Source organism: Hyla sarda, chromosome 2 (genome assembly GCF_029499605.1).
Source record: "Hyla sarda isolate aHylSar1 chromosome 2, aHylSar1.hap1, whole genome shotgun sequence".
Taxonomy (NCBI): Eukaryota; Metazoa; Chordata; class Amphibia; order Anura; family Hylidae; genus Hyla; species Hyla sarda.
In genome coordinates, this window is record NC_079190.1 from 205987675 (window position 1) to 206004026 (window position 16352).

The 16352-nt window shown below is 41.2% G+C and overlaps 2 protein-coding genes across 5 annotated transcripts in view; one reads left to right on the top strand and one right to left on the bottom strand.

Annotated features, from left to right (window-relative positions):
* The window catches only part of FRMPD4 (FERM and PDZ domain containing 4), a 461151-nt gene that overhangs the window by 415666 nt on the left and 29133 nt on the right, over positions 1-16352 (top strand). For all 3 annotated transcript variants that reach the window (XM_056556172.1, XM_056556170.1, XM_056556171.1), the window contains one exon: positions 6159-6266. In XM_056556172.1, the coding sequence (XP_056412147.1) occupies positions 6159-6266 (108 nt within the window). The remainder of the gene's footprint in view (positions 1-6158; positions 6267-16352) is intronic.
* Positions 7700-15925, bottom strand: LOC130355701 (keratin-associated protein 10-2-like). 2 transcript variants are annotated; one of them, XM_056556173.1, is made up of 2 exons: positions 11820-15925; positions 7700-8849 (listed from the first exon to the last, which is right to left on the bottom strand). In XM_056556173.1, exon 1 carries the CDS (start codon positions 15592-15594, stop codon positions 14515-14517), a length of 1080 nt encoding a protein of 359 aa, XP_056412148.1. In that variant the 5' UTR covers positions 15595-15925; the 3' UTR covers positions 7700-8849; positions 11820-14514. The 2 variants fall into 2 exon arrangements, with proteins under 2 accessions (XP_056412148.1, XP_056412149.1); XM_056556174.1 differs by lacking the exon at positions 7700-8849 and adding an exon at positions 10214-10251.

Sequence of the window (16352 nt, forward strand, 5' to 3'; positions counted from 1 at the left end):
CTGCCGCTATAATTTCTTACAACGTTTCAAGGGAACTATATGGTGCCTATATTACTACAACTAATCTTTCTCAATACAACTACTCTTTTTCAAATGTTCATCAAGTCTCTCGCCATCTTAGGTCTCATACACAATGCAGAAATGTATTGTCTGTTTCATAGGGAGCCATAATAGGGCACCCACAAGGCCCTACTGTAGTTTCATATTCCTCTGATTTTATGCAAAGGAATTTTAAGCTTTTTAGTCCATAAAAATTGGATAGAAAAAAAATTGCTGCATATTTTATTACACGTTGAATGTACAGACTTTTTCTCTCCTAGCTAATACATACGACACCACAGCACTGTACTGTATGGTGTGCAATACATGTTTGGCTCATCACCCTATACTGTAACATAAAATAATTAGGAGAATTGCTTTCCATTTACAGTGGAAATAGGCACTGTCATTAAAAAAAATTTTGCATTGCACTCCTCATGGTAAATAAAAAATCTTTCTTATGTACTTTATTTAAAAAAATAAGTTTTCCATGTTTTATTTGTGTCTAAAAAGGCTGCCATTAGGTGTCTCCCTACCTGTCCAGAGCCCCCCCCCCCCCATCTCTTGCACATACTTTGGACTCCTGCTGGTCTGGTAGAAGTCCAAAATCCGGAAATGCAGTCTGGAGTGCTGAGGGGGCAGCCTTAGCCAATCATAGCTCATCTCACACTGAACTGCTCTAAGCTGTGTAGCAGAGTGAGGGAGGAAGTTCTCCCCTGTATGCCTTCAGATGATGTCACACCTGCTGAGGAACGCCCCTTCCCAGTCTGTGAGACTGAGCAGAAAATACAGAGCAATTTTAAGGTAGAAAACTAACAAATAATAAAAATAAAGGCAGGGGGTGGTTTATCATGATGGGGGTAGTGAACTGGGAGGATTATAAAATTTTATAAGATCATGACAGGTACTCTTTAAATTATCAGACTAAATCTTCTTGTTATGTTTTCTGTTACCAGACCATATTATGTTGTTGATATAATCTTACATTTTTAGGACAATGCCATAAAAACATAAAAAAGAATGATGTTTCATGAAAATCGAAAAATCTGTTTCAGATTTTAAGATGAAATTGTAATTGCATAATTTTTAACATCTTGGCATAGGAAAAACAAAGTACCGCTAGTGTAGTATCCATGTAGTATCTAGATCATAGATCACATTATATCATTTCATGGCCACAATGACTCCTAAAACAGTTTAATTTGAATTCTAAAATATTAGACCCATACCCTGTGGGTGAAGCTTACACATGCTTAGACAATAAATAACAGAGAAAAATCTGTTGGCACAATCATCCAATGAAATTAAATGAAATACCAATGAAATTGCTGTCTGGTTGACTATTGGTGGTTTTCAGCTAATATATTGTAAAGTCTTACATTGTCCAAATGTAGAAGAGAAAGCGTCAACTAACCATATGTCGTTCTGAGGATTTATTCATGAAAGTGCAGGCAGTAATAAAACAGACAATCCTCTGCTCAACATGAGCTAAGACACTTCAGTGTTGTGTGCAGTTTGTACAGGTGACAACTGTTTTGCACCTTGAATACTCTTTTATGGACCTGGTCTGAGACTGTTCAGTACTCAATCCTTATATAAAAATAAGTGGTTGCACGTCACTTATGGCCTACTTGCCTATCCGCCCTAAATAATGGATCGACAACCATGGTCACAGTCCCTCCCTAAATATTTGATGGAAGTCACTGTCAACAAAATAAACTACAAAACAGATGGAGGGCGTGACACAATAGTCAAAGTCCACTAGCCGAGTCTTTGCCAGGAGTTGTCAAAAGGTGCCAAGTAACAAATACAGGAGAATAGTCAGAATGCCAGATGATCAGAAATACAAGAAATAGCGCTAGCTACTGGAGAAAAATCTTTCACAGGCAAGGTCTGAAGGCATTATACAGGCTAAAATAGGGAGCTATTCAGGTGAAAAGCCAACGAGGTCAGCTGACCTAGCCCAGACAGCTGGGCGTAACCCAGAAACAAAAACAAACAAAAGAAACTTCAGAACTAGAAAGATTTAACCCTGCGGGTTCTGGCATGGTTAGGACTTAGGAAAATGTATCCTGTATCCAAAGGATAGGGTATAATGTCTGATTGCAGGGAGTCCAACTGCTAGGACCCTTACAATCTCCTGTACAGTGCTCTGGCTCTCCTCATGCATGGAGCGAAGGTCGGCACGTACCATTCATTCATCTCTATGAGAGAGACGGAGATACACAAGTCTAATCACAGGGTCCCCACCACTTATACCCCTCCGTGATAAGAAACTTATACTCTAAACTTTGGAAAGGGAATACATTTACCTATGTGTAACTTATCCTTTAATGTCTAGTATTCTTTTTACTTAGAATAAAATGGCCTTGTGTCATTCACCCGATATACCACCTACAACAAGGTCTCCTGAAAAAAAATGTTAATGGAATGGTCATTATTTTATCAAGCACCTATTGCAATTTTTTTCCCCAAATCCTTCTAACCCAGCTTTATTTACAAGAGATGACCCATTCAGCTTAATAGCACATTCAGAAGGTCAATGTTTATAGTGTCTATGACCTTTATGTAGCGTGATGGGAAAAAAGCAAGCTGAAACAACTAATATTAGTGGAAATCTGAGGTAAATGGACATTAACCCCTTAAGGACGCAGGACGTAAATGTACGTCCTGGTGCGGTGGTACTTAACGCCCCAGGACATACATTTACGTCCTAAGCATAACCGCGGGCATCGGAGCGATGCCCGTGTCATGCGCGGCTGATCCCGGCTGCTGATCGCAGCCAGGGACCCGCCGGCAATGGCCGACGCCCGCGATATTGCGGGCGTCCGCCATTAACCCCTCAGGTGCCGGGATCAATACAGATCCCGGCATCTGCGGCAGTGCGCGATTTGAATGAATGATTGGATCGCCCGCAGCGCTGCTGCGGGGATCCGATCATTCATAACGCTGCATGGAGGTCCCCTCTCCTTCCTCCGTGCGGCTCCCGGCGTCTCCTGCTCTGGTCTGTGATCGAGCAGACCAGAGCAGAAGATCACCGAAAACACTGATCTGTTCTATGTCCTATACATAGAACAGATCAGTATTAGCAATCATGGTATTGCTATGAATAGTCCCCTATGGGGACTATTCAAGTGTAAAAAAAAATGTAAAAAAATGTAAAAGTAAAAGTAAAAAAAAAGTGAAAAATCCCCTCCCCCAATAAAAAAGTAAAACGTCCGTTTTTTCCTATTTTACCCCCAAAAAGCGTAAAAAAATTTTTTATACACATATTTGGTATCACCGCGTGCGTAAATGTCCAAACTATTAAAATAAAATGTTAATGATCCCGTACGGTTAACGGCGTGACCGAAAAAAAAAAAGTCCAAAATTCCTACTTTTTTAATACATTTTATTTTTAAAAAAATTATAAAAAATGTATTAAAAGTTTTTTTATATGCAAATGTGGTATAAAAAAAAGTACAGATCATGGCGCAAAAAATGAGCCCCCATACCGCCGCTTATACGGAAAGATAAAAAAGTTATAGGTCATCAAAATAAAGGGATTATAAACGTACTAATTTGATTAAAAAGTTTGTGATTTTTTTTAAGCGCAACAATAATATAAAAGTATGTAATAATGGGTATCATTTTAATCATATTGACCCTCAGAATAAAGAACACACGTCATTTTTACCATAAATTGTACGGCGTGAAAACGAAACCTTCCAAAATTAGCAAAATTGCGTTTTTCATTTTAATCTCCCCACAAAAATAGTGTTTTTGGTTGCGCCATACATTTTATGATATAATGAGTGATGTCATTACAAAGGACAACTGGTCGCGCAAAAAACAAGCCCTCATACTAGTCTGTGGATGAAAATATAAAAGAGTTATGATTTTTAGAAGGCAAGGAGGAAAAAATGAAAACGTCCTTAAGGCCAAAATGGGCTGAGTCCTTAAGGGGTTAAAGGGGTACTCCCGTGGAAAACTTTTTTTTTTTTTTTTTTTAAATCAACTGGTGCCAGAAAGTTAAACAGATTTGTAAATTACTTCTATTAAAAAATCTTAATCTTTTCAATACATTTTATGGGCTGTATACTATAGAGGAAATGCTTTTCTTTTGGGATTTCTCTGTTGTCACGGCCACAGTGCTCTCTGCTAACCTCTGCTGTCCATTTTAGGAACTGTCCAGAGCAGAATATGTTTGCTATGGGGATTTTCTCCTGCTCTGGACAGTTCCAAAAATAGACAGCAGAGGTCAGCAGAGAGCACTGTGGTTGTGACATTAGAGAAATCCAAAAAGAAAAGCATTTCTTCTGTAGTATATAGCCCCTAAAATGTACTGGAAGGATTTAGATTTTTTTAATAGAAGTAATTTACAAATCTGTTTAACTTTCTGGCACCAGTTGATTTAAAAAAAAAAAAAAGTTTTCCACGGGGGTGCCCCTTTAAATAAGAACATGATTTGGTTATTTTTCCTTTTGCATCAACTTGTACAAATATTTTGAGAACTTTATTTTTGAGCACAGAACCATGTGATGATTTGTTATTAAGAATAGAAAGCGTGTTTAGTGTTTCAATCGGAAAAATAATCACCAAGGAGGACAGGGACTGGTCTGTTGGAAGCTTTTCTTAGGCTTATCTGAATCACAGCCGCAATAAAATCTGCTTTAATACAATTGGCTGTGTTGTGATAAGGAGCCAAAAATGTGAATAAACTTCATCCCGCTGATTCTTAAAGCAATAGATACTATGACACAGATACTATGCATTAAAGCATACTCGTCAGATCCAACAACATTTTTTTTTTAATATATCACTCAGTACCTAATCCTGACCATCTACATCTAATTTTGATGTGTCTAGCAACTTTTTTTTATTATTATTACACTTTTAATTTAGCTCATTAGTCTGAATTCCTCTCAAAGGGAGGGGGCATGGCCTCACTGTGCAGGTCTCCGCCCCCTCCCTCAGTATGCTGTCTGCTCACATCTCCCCTAGCATTAGCAAAACTACAACTCCCAGCTTGTCCTCACTGACAGTAGTGGGACACAAGCTGACAGTGGGAGGATTTTTCCTCCAGCTGTGAGCTCTGCGCTCACAGCTGTCAATCAAGGAAGTGTGTCCATGACATAGGTGATGATGCATGGACACAGCAGGACTAGCATGTGTCCAAACAGGCAGGGGGTGCAGTTGTTTTACTTCCTTTTTCAGTATGAAATACTGAACATTTTCTAATGAAAGCAATTGCAAAACCTATTGGTTTTGCATGCTTTACAACATATCAAAAGTTTATGTATCTGACAGTGCCCATTTAACCCTTAATAGACATTTAGGGGTTTTGTTTTGTGCATGTGTCTTGTGCCAGACTTTCTGACAAAAAGTCCAAAAAACCATACAAACTCTCCACAATCTGCAGAAAAACTGAAAAGGGGTATGGCCTCCAATGAAAGAGGTGTGGCTGCTGAAAAGGGGGTGTGCCCCCAAACAGTTTTGAAAAATTCCAACATATTTATTAATATTCCAACATAAATTGCGGTGGATTTGAGCTCTGCAAAACGTAGGGAAAATTTGTTAAAATACCTGTCAGCAAAAAAAAACTACAGGGCTATTGTTGTTTTTTGGGCAGTGTGATTAAGAATCAGCAGGATAGAAATTATTTAGCTGTTCAGCTCAAAGCCCGATTGCCACTGTGCAAGTACAAGGCAATATTAGTTACAGTTGTGGTAAAAATGTGTATTTTGGCATCTTTCTTTCTTTTATGACAAAATAACATTGAAATGGTAGGAGCACTTTAAAGGGAACCGGTAATCTCTTTCATGCTGCCTGAACCATGAGTCATCTGGGCAGTCTTACGTGGCTTTTCAACAGCCCACCAGCCCTGATTGATAGATCTCTCATTGTTTGTGTATAGGGAGAGATCAGTTAACCAAGGCTGGCTGGGAGAAGCCCCTGGTGACTACCCTGACTTGTGGTTCCGACAGCATGAAACAGATGCAGCACAAAGTAATCAAATCAAATGTGTTACTGTTCAATAATACAATTATTGTCTGACTTTCACTTCATACCACCCAAAAAAAAAATATCAAAAAAGTATAAATGCTAAATTAACCTGTTTCTTCCTTACATGTACCTAGGAAACAGTCAAAGACAATTCACTTCTGTTCATGCCAAATGTACTAAAAGTGTATTTAGAAAATGGGCAAACCAAATCCTTTCGCTTTGACAGCGGTACTTCTATAAAGGTAAGGTAAACAACAATGATTATTGATGTTTTGTCTACAGTATGTATGTCCTAGTGACCAGTCATCCCTATAGAGGATAATACATCTTGCTTACTAAATAACCCAATCTGTTTTACATATAGAAGAAATGGCAAATAACAAACCATATGTCTTTGTAATCACAAATACATTGCCTCCAAATCCTGGGCTTTATACTCAATCCTTCTTTAGCTCTCTGTAGTGGCTTCCTGTCTTGGAGAGCAGATGCTAAACATATATGGCATTACATTTTTGGTTTAGTATAGAAAACAACAAGATCACTATGGTACATTCCATTTAAAATCCTCCTCCACTCCTCAAGCCCGGGTTTACCTTTTTGTTGTTCAAAAGACTCTTAGGCTATGTTCACACAGTGTAAAATAAATAGAAAAATAAGTCCGTAAAATAGTAATATAATATGTTGGTATTTTTAAGGACTCAGGGTTTTTCAGTTTTTGCACTTTTGTTTTTTCCTCCTTACCTTTTAAAAATCATAATCCTTTCAATTTTCCACCTAAAAATCCATATTATGGCTCATTTTTTGCATCACCAATTCTACTTTGCAGTGACATCAGTCATTTTACCCAAAAATTCATGGCGAAACAGGAAAAAAACAATCATTGTGCGACAAAATCAAAGAAAAAACGCCATTTTGTAACTTTTGGGGGCTTGCGTTTCTACGCAGTGCATATTTCCCCACAGCAATCAGTTAGATTGCTTCTTTCATTTTTGAAAAGACCTGTGAAAAATGTAGGAAGCCATCTGAATGCTTGCTATGGGCTCCTCTGGACAGGTTTTGATAAATCTCCCCCATCACGTCTACTGACACTTTTTCATAGACTTTTATTGTACACAACATTAGATTAAAAATACTAATGTGATATATTACTATTTTACAGACAAATTTTGCCTTTCATTTTACACCATGTGAATATAGCCTTGGATCATGTAGACACAAAGCAAAATACAGCTGTAGAATTGGAGAACAAAAAAATCTAAATCTAAAAATGTGCAATAGAAATGTCTATGGAAAAGTGGTTGTCAGTGAACCATGGCAATATTGGAATTAGGGCCGTTTTTTGTAGACTTTTCTATAGACTTTTATAGTGCACGTAATTAAATAAAAAATAGGCCAGTCTTTTATACCAATTTTACGGACGTGTTTTGCATATAATTATATGGTGTGCAAACCCAGCCTTAGTGTAATAGAAGTGTTTACTAGTGTTTCCCAACTAAGGTTCAGGCGACACATCTGGTTCTAGGATTAGCCACACGTAGCTTTGCAGATGTTAGCAGTTATAGATACTATTGAACACTTGTGGCATTAGGGATGAGTATAATCAATACTAGGGTAAAGATTGGATCACTGGCAGGTGGCAATAGGGTCAAGCCATAATACTTGATCATATATTTGGAAGACTTTTTTTCTTACATATTTGTGACTCACTGTCATATGTTAAAGTGGTTTACAAGCCAGAAAAGTTGGAGAACTCAGGTGTGTACTATAGATAATATCAGGTTTTGTCCATCAATTGTCCATCAGCCCTGCAACCACTGAGTGACATGTCGCTCCCTACACACAGACAGAAAAAGACGCATCCCTCAGAGCAGGCAGGGCATAGACAAGCCACAGGGACTACCCCTTGTGACTAGTTACCCAGGTCCGGTGGCATTTTTAAACTATGATTTATCTAAAACGCCCTGCACCAGTTTTATGCTGCTTGTGATATGGGCAGCACAAAAATGTTGACAAATCATCTTTATTATAGACATTTTTGCTATAGTTTTATGCAAAGAGAATTATTCCTGAGGTTTCATAGTCATGTCATAGTTATAGACCTTTAGACAACAGCGTGTATTTTACAGGTTTTATCGCAGACTGGCACTCCTCTCTAATTTTCTTTCTGACCTGGCTGGTAACCTTTTGTACTCGGCTATACTCCTTGTTTTAATGGTTTGAAGGCTTATACGTGCCTCAATAAAGCATTGCAATAACATAGTGTTATTGCTGTTCTGTACCAAATACACGGCTTTCAACCTGCCAGAGTGTGACCTTATAATAATGAACAGAGCGTGTCCATATGTGTTATCCCATATATATAGCCTACCCCAAACACTACAAGTTGACGATAAGCAATTCCAATCATAAACTGAGGGACCTATAAGATAAATTAGAATTGGAATTGTATCCTTAATATAACTTGTCAACAGGTGCAGTGGGATATAGGATGTCCTATTTATAAAGAATTCTGAAAACAAAGACAGAGGGTGTGTTTGGATTGCATTCATCATACAGTTTAGATAGCATGTATGTGTTATGGCAAATCACTTGGTTCTTTATCTGACGTCTATATCAAGACCACTGTCAATTCAGAATTAAGTCCCCTTTTGGCAGTTCTTTTATACGGGAGCACTTCCAGCCACCTGATGTGCAGGGACGTGCATCACAACTACTGAATTGGCATGTCTGTGTTGTAGTTCTCATGCACAGGGAACATTAGCAGGGGTTGTTGTACTTTATCAACTGGAGCTTCTTCTTTCTGAGGACACAAAAGCCATCAGTTCCTGTAGTGGAAAAACCCTTTTAGTTATATAGTATGACCAAAACAGTGCCCATACATCATTGTATCAAACATGTCATATTATTAGACCCTCCATATTGTGTAAATCATTAAAGGGGTACTCACGTGGAAAACTTTTTTTTCTAAATCAACTGGTGCCAGAAAGTTAAACAGATTTGTAAATTACTTCTATTAAAACATCTTAACCTTCCCAATGCATTTTATGGGCTGTATAGTACAGAGGAAATTATTTTCTTTTTGGATTTCTCTGATGTCATGACCACAGTGCTCTCTGCTGACCTCTGCTGTCTATTTTAGGAACTGTCCAAAGCAGCATATGTTTGCTATAGGGATTTTCTCCTGCTCTGGACAGTTCCAAAAATGGACAGCAGAGAGCTCTGTGGTCATAACATCAGAGAAATCCAAAAAGAAAACCATTTCCTCTGTAGTATACAGCCCCTAAAAAGTACTGGAAGGATTAAGATTTTTTAAAAGAAGTCATTTACAAATCTGTTTAACTTTCTGGCACCAGTTTATTTAAAAAAAAAAGTTTTCCAGGGGAGTACACCTTTAATATCAGTTCTTTAAAAGGGTCTAATGAAAACTATCCCTTTCCATACATCCTAGTTGTTTATAGCAATATGATATTCTTCTCGCAAAAAAAAATAAAAAAAAAGTAAAAAAACATCTCTTACTTTAGTGTAGCCAGTTTATTCATGTATCACATGGCTGACCATCCATTTAAATAGGCAGCATTTACTACTACATGTGACATTTGCAGGGAGAATTGTATGGGTGGTTGCAGCTTTCCTTAATGATAACAACTATCAATAGGATCCTAATGCTGGATGATCAGCTGATCACTAGGCCATCTCCAGTTTGAGAAAAGAAATCAGACAAATCTTCGAGAAACAACCTCTTTTGTATAGCTCATTGGTAATCTGTAGTTTCTTCTTGATTAGTGTTGAGCAGCATAGGCCATATTCGAATTCGCGAATATTCGCGAATATATGGACGAATATTCGTCATATATTCGCGAATATTCGCATATTCGTTTTATTTTCGCATATGCGAACATTCGCATATGCGAAAATTAGTATATGCTAATTTTCGCATGTGCGAATTTTCGCAAATGCGAATTTTCGCGCGCCAGTCTCACACAGTAGTATTAGAGCCTTCTTTACACCACACAAGCTGGAAGCAGAGAGGGGTGATCACTGTGATGTGTACTGTGAAAAAAATAAAAAAAAAAAAAAAGAATATTCGTAATTACGAATATATAGCGCTATATTCGCGAAATTCGCGAATTCGCGAATATGCGATATTCGCGAATAATATTCGAATTGCGAATATTCGGGAGCAACACTATTCTTGATCAATGCAGTAAGAGGTTATTCATTGTAACCCTGAATGGTCAAAAAAAAGACATATAAAAGAACTATGTCATATATTTAGACCAACCATTTTTAGTGCCTGAGGATAATTGCTTGTCTCTTGTTTTTCTTTAGTGTTACTTAGACTTTAGTAGTGCACAAATAACAATTTATATAGATGCAGCCTCTAACAGCTTCAATTCTACCCAAAAAAAGCTGCCACTGAAAGTAGAATGCACACCACTATACAATCTCATGATACAATATCTTTATTAAAGTATACAAAACAACAGATCAAGTTCTACTTTAAAACCATTTAAAAAAGCTTCCTTAAGAGTCACAACATGGCCTCAGAGCCGGGCCATGACCCCCTGCTCTGAGTGAATGACCCCGTCCTACTGTTAATAAATACATGCAGTGTCAGCTCTATGTGACTGTAAAGAGATAATACAATTCAACGGGCAAGATAAGCACCACTATAACAGTAACCTATCTCATAATATAGCAATAAACCAATAGTAGTGCTCTATTTCTACCACACTGTCATATACAATACCACAATATTACAGATACACTCCACACAGGCCAGCGACACAGATACCATGCAGAGGACAGGGTCAGAGAACCCCACGCGTTCTGTCACAAGCGACTTCCTCAGGGGTTGAACTTTGTTAGGCGTGGGTGTAACTTTTTAGTACATGGTTGGGAAAATGCACCTAAATAACTCCTTCCCTAAATATAACAATCACTTCAACTTGTGCCCAACAAACACCACATTGCACCCAATACCTCAGGATCATATAGGACAACATAACACAGAGAGCTGACCAGTTACTTAGACAAGCCGAATTACTGCACACAAGCAACCAAATAGATAATGACAAGACATAGGTAAAATGAAGCTAATAACTGTCATATAAACCCATACAATAAATACTTTCCCCTCTACTGGACTCTACATTTTGACTTATGTATGCCCCTGTTGTTAAAGAGTTGGTCATGTGGAAACCCCTTTTTCATAAAAGGGTTCCTGGCTTATAGGCTGATCATAGAGTGCTCTATTTCAGGCACCCCCTAGTAGCCATCCATGACGTATGGCACAATCAGGAAGCAAGTGCTCAATTCACCTACAGCATTATATAGCATATATATAGTTTCAAGTCTTTATAGTCTCAAGCTTATTTCTCCCATCATCATACATAAGTGAATGCATTAGAAGAATCAAGACAGTTATTTTTTTTTAACCTTAATGACCACATGACCACATTTTTTGCATTTGTCTCATTGCATTGTGTCAGCCATAACATTATAAAATGTATGTCTATGCAGATGTTTTGGGGCCTTTTTTTGGGGGGGGGGGGGGGACAATTTGAAGATTTTTCTAGCATCATTTATATGTTAATGTTTAATAAATAAAAATGTTTGAATCGTGGCAAATGCATGAGAAAAGCCACACAAAAGCTTTGCGATTTTTTTTTTTTTGTTTAAACTATTTACTACTAACCATCATTTAGAAATATATTATGGTATGTGTCTTAAAGCTGTCAGCCCAGGTAACTACAAATCATCTGACTGATGGGGAAATGACAGAGACCCCTTACCTTTATCAGCACGGCAATCAATGTTATGGGTCAAAGGGTTACATGGCCAGGATCGGGACTGTAAATAAATAGTTTACGCTTCTTCTTCATCATCTGATTCAAATCCTGTGCAGTCGAAGAGAGTAAATAAATTACACTGTCAAAACAGTGAAGCATGTGTTTCCAGACAAGCATTATCTTCCACTTACTAAAATGTAAATATAGTTATAAAATTCTGAAAACTACTGCCTATACATTACTCTTATGAATGTGAAAAAACAGCATGTGTTACTGTTATAACGCATAGATTCCAAAGTTATTTCTAAGGCCTATAAGTGTACTATGTAGATGCAGAGAAGACAATATACTGTACCTGGCAGTGGTATGATGTATGTGCATTTTATGCCATTTTCTACCTTGCTTTTATTCTAGACCATAGAGCATAATTTGAAATGTACCTTTCATCAGTATAACTTTTTATATAATGTAGCTAATACCATTATATGTATGTTTGTAATATACATTGGTTAAAAAATGTGAGTAGTCCACATACAGGAAGTGTGAATGGACAAGCAGGGCTCTGTACACTGAGAACAAGCAGGGCTCTGTGCAGTGAGGACAAGCAGGGCTATGTTCACCGAGGACAAGCAGGGCTCTGTACACTGAGGACAAGCAGGGCTCTGTGCAGTGAGGACAAGCAGGGCTCTGTACACTGAGGACAAGTAGGGCTCTGTGCACTAAGGACAAGCAGGGCTCTGTGCACTGATGACAATCAGGGCTCTGTGCACTGAGGACATGCAGGTCTCTGTACACTGAGGACAAGCAGGGCTCTGTACACTAAGGACAAGCAGGGCTCTGTGCAGTGAGGGCAAGCATGGCTCTGTGCAGTGAGGACAAGCAGGGCTCTGTGCGCTGAGGACAAGCAGGGCTCTGTGCACTGAGGACAAGCAGGGCTCTTGTGCATTGAGGACAAGCAGGGCTCTGTGCATTGCAGACAAGCAGGGCTCTGTACACTGAGGACAAGCATGGCTCTGTACACTGAGGACAAGCAGGGAGCTCTGTGCACTGGTGACAAACTGTGCTGTGTCCACTGTGGACAAGCAGGGCTCTGTGTACTGAGGGCAAACACTGTTCTGTGCAGTGAGGACAAGCAGGGCTCTGGGCACTGAGGACAAGCAGGGCTCTGTCCATTGAGGACAAGCAGGGCTTTGTGCATTGAGGACAAGCAGTGCTCTGTACACTGAGGACAAGCAGGGCTCTGTACACTGAGAACAAGCAGGGCTCTGTAACTGAGGACAAGCAGGGCTCAGGACACTGAAGACAAGTAGGGCTCTGTACACTGAGGACAAGCAGGTATCTGTGCAGTGAGGACAAGCAGAGCTCGGTACACTGAGGACAAACAGGGCTCTGTGCACTGAGGACAAGCAGGGCTATGTGCATTTAGGACAAGCAGGGCTCTGTGCACTAAGAACAAGCAGGGCTCTGTACACTGAGGACAAGCAGGGCTCTGTACACTGAGAACAAGCAGGGCTCTATACACTGAGGACAAACAGGGCTCTGTGCACTGAGGACAAGCAGGGTTCTGTGCACTGAGGACAAGCAGGGAGCTCTGTGCACTGGGGACAAACAGTGCTCCGTGCATTGAGGACAAGCAGTGCTCTGTACACTGAGGACAAGCAGGGCTCTGTACACTGAGAACAAGAAGGGAGCTCTGTGCACTGGGGACAAACAGTGCTCCGTGCACTGAGGACAAGCAGGGCTCTGTGCACTGAGGACAAGCAGGGCTCTGTACACTGAGAACAAGAAGGGCTCTGTACACTGAGGACAAGCAGGGCTCCGTGCAGTGAGGACAAGCAGGGCTCCGTACACTGAGGACAAGCAGGGCTCTGCACACTGAAGACAAGCAGGGCTCTGTACGTTGAGGACAAGCAGGGTTCAATACACTGAGGACAAGCAGGGTTCTGTGCAGTGAGAACAAGCAGGGCTCTGTGCAGTGAGGACAAGCAGGGCTCTGTGCAGTGAGGACATGCAGGGCTCTGTGCACTGAGAACAAGCAGGGCTCTGTACACTGAGGACAAGCAGGGCTCTGTGCAGTGAGGACAAGCAGGGCTCTGTACACTGAGGACAAGCAGGGCTCTGTGCACTGAGGACAAGCAGGGCTCTGTGCACTGAGGACAAGCAGGGCTCTGTACACTGAGGACAAGCAGGGCTCTGGGCAGTGAGAACAAGCGGCTCTGTGCAGTGAGGACAAGCAGGGCTCTGTGCAGTGAGGACATGCAGGGCTCTGTGCACTGAGAACAAGCAGGGCTCTGTACAGTGAGGACAAGCAGGGCTCTGTACACTGAGGACAAGCAGGGCTCTGTACAGTGAGGACAAGCAGGGCTCTGTGCAGTGAGAACAAGCAGGGCTCTGTGCAGTGAGGACAAGCAGGGCTCTGTGCATTGAAGATAAGCAGTGCTCTGTACACTGAGGACAAGCAGGGCTCTGTACACTTAGAACAAGGAGGGCTCTGTACACTGAGGACTAGCAGGGCTCTGTGAAGTGAGCACAAGCAGGGCTCTGTGCAGTGACAACAAGCAGGGCTCTGTGCAGTGAGAACAAGCAGGGCTCTGTGCAGTGAGAACAAGCAGGGTCTGTGCAGTGAGGACAAGCAGGGCTCTGTGCATTGAGGACAAGCAGTGCTCTGTACACTGAGGACAAGCAGGGCTCTGTACACTTAGAACAAGCAGGGCTCTGTATACTGAGGACTAGCAGGGCTCTGTGAAGTGAGGACAAGCAGGGCTCCGTGCAGTGAGGACAAGCAGGGCTCTGTACACTGAGGACAAGCAGGGCTCTGTGCAGTGAGGACAAGCAGGGCTCTGTACACTGAGGACAAGGAGGGCTCTGGGCAGTGAGAACAAGCGGCTCTGTGCAGTGAGGACAAGCAGGGCTCTGTGCAGTGAGGACATGCAGGGCTATGTGCACTGAGAACAAGCAGGGCTCTGTACAGTGAGGACAAGCAGGGCTCTGTACACTGAGGACAAGCAGGGCTCTGTACAGTGAGGACAAGCAGGGCTCTGTGCAGTGAGAACAAGCAGAGTTCTGTGCAGTGAGGACAAGCAGGGCTCTGTGCATTGCAGATAAGCAGTGCTCTGTACACTGAGGACAAGCAGGGCTCTGTACACTTAGAACAAGCAGGGCTCTGTACACTGAGGACTAGCAGGGCTCTGTGAAGTGAGCACAAGCAGGGCTCTGTGCAGTGACAACAAGCAGGGCTCTGTGCAGTGAGAACAAGCAGGGCTCTGTGCAGTGAGAACAAGCAGGGCTTTGTACAGTGAGGACAAGCAGGGCTCTGTGCATTGAGGACAAGCAGTGCTCTGTACACTGAGGACAAGCAGGGCTCTGTACACTTAGAACAAGCAGGACTCTGTACACTGAGGACTAGCAGGGCTCTGAGAAGTGAGGACAAGCAGGGCTCCGTGCAGTGAGGACAAGCAGGGCTCCGTGCAGTGAGGACAAGCAGGGCTCCGTACACTGAGGACAAGCAGGGCTCTGTGCAGTGAGGACAAGCAGGGCTCTGTACACTGAGGGCAAGCAGGGCTCTGTACACTGAGGACAAGCAGGGCTCTGTACACTGAGGACAAGCAGGACTCTGTACAGTGAGGACAAGCAGGGCTCTGTGCACTGAGGACAAGCAAGGCTCTGTGCACTGAGGACAAGCAGGTCTCTGTGCAGTGAGGACAAGCAGGGCTCTGTACACTGAGGACAAGCAGGGCTTTGTGCAGTGAGGCTCTATGACAGCTTCCAGCTCACACATCAGGAAGGTTGACAAGCTAGGAGCCTGCACAGAACCCTGCTTGTCCTTCCCTCACTTCTGGTATTTGGACTCCTCCTAGACACACACAGGCGATAGCCGCAGGGAGAGTATTTTTTTCTACAAAAATACAAAAATGTTTTAATCATTGTATGTTACAAATGTACATAATGGTATTCTCTACATTATATAAAAAGTTGTTGTTAATGGCAGGTTACTTTAATCTCAGAATTGCACTGCTGTTATGTAATGTGATTTTAATCATAATGACACGCTGCATGATACATGAAACATACATCAGGCTAAGCGGCAGCTACTCTTTCCTCCTTTGTGTCAGACAGTAATTAGAATTGCCATTATAAGTAGATTATATGTTAATATCCTCCTATCAGAGGGAATCACATTTCTGATCAACTTTTAACATTTGGATTTGTGGTTGACATTAAAGTAGTTTGGTCATCTGCAAATCCCCCCCCCCCCCCCCCCCCCCGTCTCATTACGGAGACCAATGAGTCTCTAAGCTGTGAAACTGCAGCCGCAATGTTTAATTGGTGCCGTAATCTACCTAATCCAAAATATGTCTATCTGCTTTCCCATTACTTCTCTCATTGTACTTAACATTTCCTGTTTAACAATCCATGCCATCTGTCTCTGCCACATGCAGATGGAAACCTCCACAGCACATATTACAATCTTGGTAATTTATTTCCATAGGTATTTGTATTTTTAGTTTTTTTAGATGACAGATACATTGATGTGAT

Excerpts from the sequence above, each read along its gene's own strand:
- LOC130355701 (XM_056556173.1), bottom strand. The coding sequence starts at position 15,594 with ATGTGTGAGCTGGAAGCTGTCATAGAGCCTCACTGCACAAAGCCCTGC.